The following is an 8844-nucleotide window of genomic DNA, read 5'->3' on the forward strand; positions in this document are numbered from 1 at the left end:
ACGGTAACCCCATGGCACAGCCCGGCCCCGCGGTACCCGGTGCCGCTGGGCCAGGCCCGCCGGGTGCGCGTAGCCCTCCTGGGCTCGGGTAAGGGCCGTACAGGCACGGACTGGGGGGAGCCACGTGCTGTTAAGTGGCTGCCAACCTCTAAGGGGGTTGATTCACTTCATCATCGCTACCTGCTCGTTAGAAACCCTGCCACAGCCATCACTGATTTAAAATACATCGTTAGTCTGGAGGTAGCATGTGCACAAGGTACTGGAGTTGTTTCTGCTCAGAGCACTCTGCAAATGCATTTCCAGCACGGCAGACCGGCAGCGCAGCCATGGGAGAGGGCTCTCACAACTGCTTCAGCCTCTGCTTTCACTATCGCTCTTACACGCCTGCACTTGCATCCTTCTACAGGATCCTTCCCACGGCGCTAGAAAGCAGGGCTGCATTTCCTGGGCTTGCAGTCGTCCGTGTATAGCCACACCCAGCACCAGGCTTGTCTTAATCCACTGGCCTTCACTGATAACCTTTGCCGTTTGACTGCCTGATCTGATTGCATCCTTTAATACCGCTGAAGTGCCAATCATCACTGCCTAGCTGCGAGCAGGTGCACTCAACCACGTCCCAATAATGCCATAGTCCTGTGGTGTTTCCTTGTGAGCAATACAGCACAAGACCTGCATAAAGTTGGCACAGCTAATGTTTCCTGCTTCTAGAGATGCTCCAAATCTTTACTACCATATTCTTTCTCCAAAAACAGAGGAGAAATTACTAGTTCTCTAGAGTCCTCCAAGAACAAGACTTCAGAGATGCTATTTCAAAACTGCAGGACTGAAAAACTTGCAGAGGATCTTTCCTCTTAGAGAAACAAAATAATTACCTGTTATTTTTTATTGCCTTACAGAAATTACTCCTACAGGATCCAAAATCAGAATAGATTAACAAAAATTTAGGAATATGAAGGAAAAAAGAAGTAGGAAATACCCATCTGGACACCCAGCTGTCCATACTGCAGCCCAGAGGGTGTTCACACCACATTGGCTGTTAGTGGTTTGAAAATGGATTAGCTACTGCCAGAGGAACCAGGAATTCCTCTTGAGTTTGATCTCAGTAATGTAATGTCATGAATACTGTGGCACCGACAGAGCCACAGCAGCCAGAGGCAGGCAGTGGCACGAGGGAGTGTGGGACATGGCAGAGAAGGCTGCGGGGGAGCCCTTGTCCAACCTGACAGCAAAGAGCCCCGGGAAATAAGGTGTGCATTTGGATGTGACCATCCTTGGCCAGTGGGTGTGAAGCAGTTGTACTGCAAATCCTGCTGCAGAGCAGGCCCCCACAGGCAGGTGAGCCCACTGGCCCAGGCCCAGCACTCACAGTGCCTGAGTCAGGCTTGGGAGGATGGCCAGGGAGTGGGAGCGGGTGTCTAGTGCTGCCAGCACTGTACGCACAGCACTGGACACCCCAGCTATAACTGGGCAGGCTCCTCCATGCTGACCTGCGTTAACTACAGTGGCTGTTCCAAAGAAGCTCCACCTGTGTTCCACACTGTGAGGTCAACCCGTGTTCTGCCATGCCCCGCCAAGAGTCTGAGCACAAAGGCAGTGCGGAGAAGCACCTGAGCCATGAATCCTCAGGTGAGGCTCCCACTGGGCACAGCCAGCACGGGTGCTTTCCACGCTGCTGCTCTTCCTCTCTGTTTCAGAGCACAGAGGATGCTTGCGGAGACGTTAGATGTTCCCCAATGAAGCTGCTTCCCCGGGCTGAGGCCATTCGCTCCAAGCTGGTCTGCATGTTCTACCTTATGGATCACCTCCAGGGCCTGAGCCAAGCGATCCCCCGACACAACATCAAGGATTTCCTTGGTAACCAGAGACCTGTCTGCCAGGCTGGCAGTGAATGGGTAGCACAGATGCTTGTCTCACTGTTCACCTTGCTGCCTGCCCTCTACATCATTCCCCAAGGGTGTGGGTAAGAAGCTCTGTAGGAGACCTTGGCAGAATGGGAGAATGGCAGAAAGTCAGTGAAGGGCTCCTGGGAGCATGTAGAAATGACCCCCCTTGCCCCAGTCACATGCAATTGTCAACTACCATTTCCCCCTCCAAAGGAAGGGTTTATGGCAATAATCTAAATATCCAGGGCCTTTCAGTTCTGCCAAGCTCTCACACCTTGCCAACAGCTGCTCCACTTCTCTGTGGCAGGTTTATAAGAAACAGATTAAGATCTATCCCCTCTCATACCTCTGTTTGGGTAGATACTGCTGCAGCATGGTAAGTTAGCCTAGCCTGAATGTTTTTTTCCAGCTGTACCCATCCTTTGGTCTCATCTAGAGCAGGAGGAGGAGACACAGCTATTGTCCGGTAATTTGTCAAACAGGAGCTGGAGTGAGGCGAGATGAAGTTGTTTCTACTTCCAAAATACACTCTGTGCCTGTGCTTTTGCATCCTTCACTGATGGCATCAGTGCAGAAAAGCACGTCTTAATGTTCCTGCACATCCCAGTTTAGTAGCCAGTAACAGGCATGGCCAATGCTGTACGTAGAGCAGAGTGAACAAGGTAGCCAAGCATGAAGTGCTTTCAGTGGAAGCTTGGATTAACACAGGGACGGTTTAGCTCCTGAGTCCTGATCCTAGCTCTGCTATATGATCCCATGACAGCTGCTGAAGGTTATACATGACTTGATTTTAAGGCAGGTTCACAGCCCAGCCTGATCCTAGCTGTGTGTAGTTGTCTGAGGTAGCTCCACATCATGGATGCCCTGCCTCTCAAGGCGATTTGGACACAGCCTACTAAACTGCACAGCAAAGTCTGCTTTTTCCTTCTCTAGTGTTGCAGCACCTCATCTGCTTCTGTTTGGAGGGTGCTGCTTGGCCAGATCTTCTCCAGTGCCACCAGTTCTTAGTTCATCCCTCCAGCAGCATGCCTACTACCCCTGCCAGTCACAAGAGAAGGCAGATTCCCTTAGGAGTTGCTTAGTCTCTACACAGATCCCAGGAAGCAGAGGAAGCTGATGCTCAGTGATCATAACCAGCTGGTCCGTTTCAACATCAGTCCCATCAGGAAGACCCTCATCACCCCAGAAAAACACCTGCGTAGCCGCATTGAGGTCCGCAGCAGCCGCTGGCCTCCCCTCGCCCTGTGGGCATCCTGGCTCCTGCGCAGTATCCTCCACAGCCAGCCTAATGACCGTGCAGTAGCGGGCAGTGCTGACCCACAGGACAGACTCCCTCTAAGTAAGAGTGGAAGGGAAAGCTCTGGGAATGGGATGGATCAAACTGGCTTCCTACTGGGAGAGAGGCTGTGTGTACTGGCAGCCTGGACAATCTTTGCCCAGTGATGGATGAGCAGAGACAGTGTGAATGAATTAGTGCTGAAGGGCTGAAGCACTGAAGCCCAAGCCATACTAGCATGCCTTTCTCAGGTGAGCAGCTGTTGTCAAACAGCTTTTTATGGGGACTGCTTTGCAGCTTTTCCAGTGCTTGGCATGTCTCCTGTAAAAGGCAGAACTCTGCTGCCAGGGGACTAAGACAAAGCCCAAGCTTGTTCATGGAGCAGTATGTCCCACAGTGCATCTCTGAGTCCCGTTTGGAATGCCTCTGTCCATGGAGTTTGACAGGCAATTAGTGTCCCAAGTTTTCCTCAATTACAGACCTCAGGCACAGTCTTCAGAAGCTTCATCATCTTCCTGATCTTCCTGAACACACTTGTCCTGATGRTCAAAAGTGGTGAGCAGGAATGCCTCTCCTCCTTGCTGCCCAGTGCCAGCCCAGCCCGGGTCTGAATCTCCCCAGCTTAGCCYTCCCTGTGCAAAAGGGTTTGCTGGATCTGATGATGTACCATAGCAGTGGGCTTAGGGCTGCTGCCAAGGGATGCTCTGTGCCTGGCGGTTTGGTAAGACATGCCCATGAGAGCCAGCACTAGGGGCTGAATTTGTATTAATGGTTAATTTTAGATACTCACCTTCCCTGCCTGCAGCCAGTACAAAGCAGTAGCCTCCCATCCTGCTGTGTCCCATCCCATCCTTCTGAGGACCTAGTGCCTCAAAGCAGGCCATCCTACAAGCCTTTGCCCTTAAAGCTCAGCCTCCGAGCACTCCCTCCCATCATAGCCAGGCTGGCAGCTCAGTTGTACTTCTTATGACGCTGTTTAGTACAGCATTTCTGTCTCACCATTTGTTTCCCCTTTCAGCAGCCTCCCTCCTGCCCTCGCCCTGTAACCTGTTCCTTCTTGCTGAGAGCTGAGTGTCAACAGCTGTCCCCTATGCTCCCCAGAACTGATGAAGAAGGCCAGTGTGAGCCACAACATCACCACTGCTCTGGAGGTAGCAGTCTGGGTCATTGCTATCATTTTCATCATTGATGTTGTGCTGAACTGGCTGGTCAACTTCAGGGGCTATTGGAAGAGCGGGTGGAACATCTTTGACTGCACTATCACCTTTGTGGTAAGAAGCCTTGGGCAAGCCCCAGAGAAGCACCGTGAGTGCCTGGAGGTGGTATCAGTTCCCTGCCCCAGAGCCAGGGTACAACGTGGGGTGGGGGGGAGTCCCTTGCTCTTCTGGAAATCCCACAGATAGTCTCTGGCTGCTTCTGCCAGCAACCTGCCTGCTGCACGCTTGGGGCAGCTCAGACTCATGCCATACTCTCCTGCTCTGCTCAACTCAGTGCCACTCTGCCAGCTCTCCAGCTATCTGAGCCCTCCCCAGCACTTGCCTCCAGGGTCACCAGCTTACAAGAGATCCACTTTCATTGGTGCAAAAAATTGGAGGTTGGAAAATGGGGCTACCCCCTGGGCAAAACTAGACAACATGGACACTCATGGAGCTGATGTTGGTCTTTTCGGTCTGACTCATGGTTTCTGGACAGTTGGTGCAGACCCTTCTTTCTCTGTTCTCTGTGTCAGGGGCTTTCACCACAGCTTGGGGCTGCCAGATCCCCTGTAGTTTGGGAAGATGGATTGCTGCATCATGGGGTGGCTGTGGGGGCAGAGGGCTGCCTTGGCCTGGTTATCAGGTCTGAGACCTCCACACTATGTCCTGGCTGCAGTCACTCATCCCCGAGTTCTTGTACCTGCTCCACATCGCAGAGGAGTCTGTCTCCAGGAGAATCCGCCGCGTCTTCCGCATCCTCCGTTCCTTAAAGCTATTCTGCAGGTTCCAGCAGGTCCGGCTGATCATCATGGCCATAGCAAAGGCCCTGAAGGTGGGCCTAGGATACAGTGATGATGGGAAAGCCACTGCTGTGCCACGTATCTACTGCCTAGCTCCCCCTTATCGCAGCTCGTTTCCCAGCAGAGCATCTGCCATGCCTATATCCTACCGCACAGCCAACACCTGCCTTCACTCGCTGCTATCCATTTCCTGACCCCAGTACTCCCCAGAGCCCAAATGCTCGAGGCGGACTCCTAGCACCTAGTAGCAGCCGCTGTCCCCCCGTGCAGCAGCGCCCTCATGTTCTGCCCTTCCCTGCTAAGTGCCAACACTGCCTGTCCTGACAGCCTTGCCTCTACCCCAACACAGGCCATGACCTACATCCTCCTGTTCCTGCTTGTTTTTTTCTACGTTTTTGCTGTCTCTGGTGTCTTCTTCTTTGAGAACTACACCCATTCACACTATGCAGATCGAAACTACAAGGACTACTTCAGGTAAAGTGCCTCTGTCATGCAGGCTTGGTGCCCCACCTCCACCTTGCAAGGTCTTCTCTGCCTGCTGTCCTGGGCTCCCACAGCTGCCCTCCCCAATGTGTGACAGGGTGTGCAATAYTGATGCCAGGCGCTGGTACCATCCTAGTGCCACACATCTTGGCTGTTTCCTCCCCAGCATGACCTGTGCTCTAGCAGTGTGTATAGGGAGACAGGGTTGATGCTGCAGTTCAGGCTGCCCAAAGTGCTGGCGGGAGCTACCATGTGCATGCAGGGTGCAGGTGGGTGCAGGGAAGTGTAATGCTGGAAAGGGAAACCAGTACTCTGTGGGCCAAGGGGAAAACCTCACAACTTCTATCTTGTGCTCTGGCTTCCACTGCAAGGACAGCTTCCAGCCCCCGTGAGATCTCTGATGGTCTGCTAGCGCCCTGCCATGCCTAGCACCCCATTTGGTAGCATGTAACACTTGTACCCTAAAATACTTGTGCAGACTCTCCTGCACCCAGACTACGCAAAGCCTGGAGCAGCCAGGCAGCAGGATAGTGGGGCACACAAGGTAGGGCACACTGCACTTGCACTTTGATGGAAGCCAGGCATTTCTGAGATGTGCTTCACCCTGCCCCAGCTTACACAGCTGATGGACAGGAGAACACAGAGAGCACACGTGACAGAGCCGTTCTCCATCTGCAGCAGCTTTTCCAATGCTGTGGTGACTGTCTTCATTCTCTTCACCATGGACCACTGGTACGACCTGCTCCAGGACACCTGGAAGATCCCCAATATGAGCAAGTTCATCAGCGGGACCTACATCATCCTCTGGCTGCTGATTGGGTCCTTTCTTTTCAAGAACATCATTGTGGCCATCATGGGTGAGCACAGGGCCAGGCCCAGCCATCAGCCTCCTCCTACATGCCCCCCCCAAACAACTCACATGGTACTTTTTTGTCTAAACACCAGCAAAGCCCCTTCCTGCTCCATCGCAAGGGCAGCACCTGGCTTTGGACAGGCGAGGTGGGTGCTGCCTTTTCCTACAGCAAGCACTGCTAATTCCAATGGGGCAAGGGCCCAACAAAAGGCAAGAGTATTAAAAGGGGAGAGGAGTGCTGTGTCTGACTCTCTTGTTCACTTCAGCCTGGGACCTCTCACAGATGTGGAGCTGGAGACCAGTGCCCAGCTGTGGTTTCTCTCCCTTTGTAGGAACAGGGGAGCCTCCCACCCTCCCAAGTTCTCCAGGGTACACAACAACAATATGGGCAATGGGCGCAGCACACAGCCCCTTCCAAGCAGACTCCTCACAGGCGGAACAGCCTAGGGAAAGCCCACAAATCCAAGTCCCCTTCCCTCTGTGTTTCCAAGACCCTCTTCCCAGCACTCATCACTTTACTTCCCAGTGAGTAATTTTAAAACCATCCGGAGTGACCTAATGGAAGAAGTGCAGCAGATAGAAACCCAGAAGCAAGTGGATCTATTTAAAATGCAAATTAGAGAGAGGTAGAGATGAGAACATCCCATTCTATCCCCTGTCAAAAAATGCTTCCCACAGCATGTGGATGCTGCAGAACGAGGAAGATTTTTGGCTAGTGATGCTCTCCCTGCTTTTACTCTACAGGAGACACAGCCAGTCCTGGACAGGGCTCAAGAGCTCACTCAGTGGCTCTGCCAGGTGAGTGTGGATATCCTGGACCTGGACAGGAACAGTAGCACCCAGAGTGCTCCAGGGCTCCTCCCTATGTGATTGCCCCCAGGAACAGGGGAAGCAGCCAGCCCTGTGCCAGTCATGTTTGATGAGTCTCTTCCCCTTCCTCACTTAAGAAATAAATCAGATTTGTTAGTAGGCTAGATTTGTTGTAGTTCAGATCCAAACACAGAAGCCAGATGGTGGAGGAACATGGCTAGAGGTCAGTCAGGGTCAGTGCTCATGTATGGTTTCCTTCCTGCAGCAGGTTACCGGACCTAGAGGCAGAGATGGGCAGAAAAGCCCCCATTTTGTCCAAGAAGAGCTCTGAACTTAAGCTGCCAATAGAACAAGTCACGAAGGACTTTCTGCCAAAGGACTGTGAGTCTTGCTGCCCCCACACCTTGAACATGAACAGGAGACCTGGGGGAGACCAGAGAGGCAGCCCACATTCTTTCTCAAGTAACAGAAAGGAGGGGGTCAGCACCACTTGCAAAGGGCTGGAAGAAGGCTGAAGCAGGACAAAATAGGGGGCTGTTCTTATGGAAAGGGTAACAGGGCTTCTGCCAGCCCTAATACTGAGGCCTTGCCTCTGACAGTGGACTGGGAGACATATATTCACAAGAACCTGCAGGGACTGGTTGATGAAAATGAAGATGTACAAGTAGTCTGGCCCCGTGATTCCCTCTTCCGCTACTTGGAGCTGCTGGAGCAGTTGCAGTATAACCTGGAGGATCGCAAGAAGCTGCAGAAGTATGCTGGTTAGTGTGCACTCCCTCCCGCCAGACCCAGGCTGCATGGCCATCCCGGTAGCAGGGATGTAGTGCAGGGTCTTACAGGAGCCCAGCGTTGCTCCTTCCATCCAGCCCCACTGCTGTCCACAAGTGCACTGCATTCTCCCATGCCCTGCACAGCTCAGTCCAGGTGCGAGCTGATCTCTCCAGAATTCTGTCTGCCAGCTGCTCAGCCTTTTGTGCACCCAGATGAATCCCTTGTCCTGCCATCCTTGCTGTGTAGCTCCAGACATTTCAGCAACACACCATTTAATCTGAGCTGCCAATCTGTGGAGTCTGGTCAGCTCTGCTTTCTGCTTCCCACTTGGTGCTTGTCCAGCCCCATCCTCTGAGGACCAGGTCACCAGAGTTGAGCAAAGTGTGCAGACCAGGGCCTGCTGCCTGCTGCAATCATCCTGGGCACTGTAGGACTGGCTCTGGTTTGCAAGACTTTGCTTTCACAAGAACATTCTGCTCTTCCTTCCAGTCCTGACGCTGATGAACCTGGAGGACAAGTGAGGAGCGACACTGGAAGGGCTCGAGACAGAGTGCAAAASTAGAGGGAGAGACAGAAACACGCTGCCTCCAGTCCCTCTGCTTGCGCAGTCGCCCGGGGTCTCTAAAGAAACGGACACCCGCAAACCCACACCGCGCCCTGCTCCCTGCCGGTCCCGCCGCACGGCGGCCTCGCGGGCGGCGACAGCGCCGGCCGGCAGAGGGCGCCGCAGCGCGCTCCGCGGGCGGGGGCAGCGCCCGCCCCCCCGGCCCGG

At 53.5% G+C, this 8844-nt stretch overlaps 1 protein-coding gene across 1 annotated transcript; it reads left to right on the forward strand.

Moving 5' to 3' along the window:
* The first annotated feature begins 1614 nt into the window (after positions 1-1614).
* Positions 1615-8593, forward strand: CATSPER2 (cation channel sperm associated 2). Its single transcript, XM_085301598.1, has 13 exons — positions 1615-1626; positions 1695-1854; positions 2977-3150; positions 3646-3714; positions 4261-4430; positions 5032-5187; positions 5505-5629; positions 6317-6495; positions 7018-7117; positions 7236-7289; positions 7567-7682; positions 7901-8062; positions 8562-8593. Exons 1-13 carry the CDS (start codon positions 1615-1617, stop codon positions 8591-8593), a joined length of 1509 nt encoding a protein of 502 aa, XP_085157724.1.
* Positions 8594-8844: the final 251 nt, after the last annotated feature.

This window comes from Rhea americana, unplaced genomic scaffold (assembly GCF_003343005.1).
Source record: "Rhea americana isolate MKP2758 unplaced genomic scaffold, rheAme1 scaffold_178, whole genome shotgun sequence".
NCBI lineage: Eukaryota > Metazoa > Chordata > Aves > Rheiformes > Rheidae > Rhea > Rhea americana.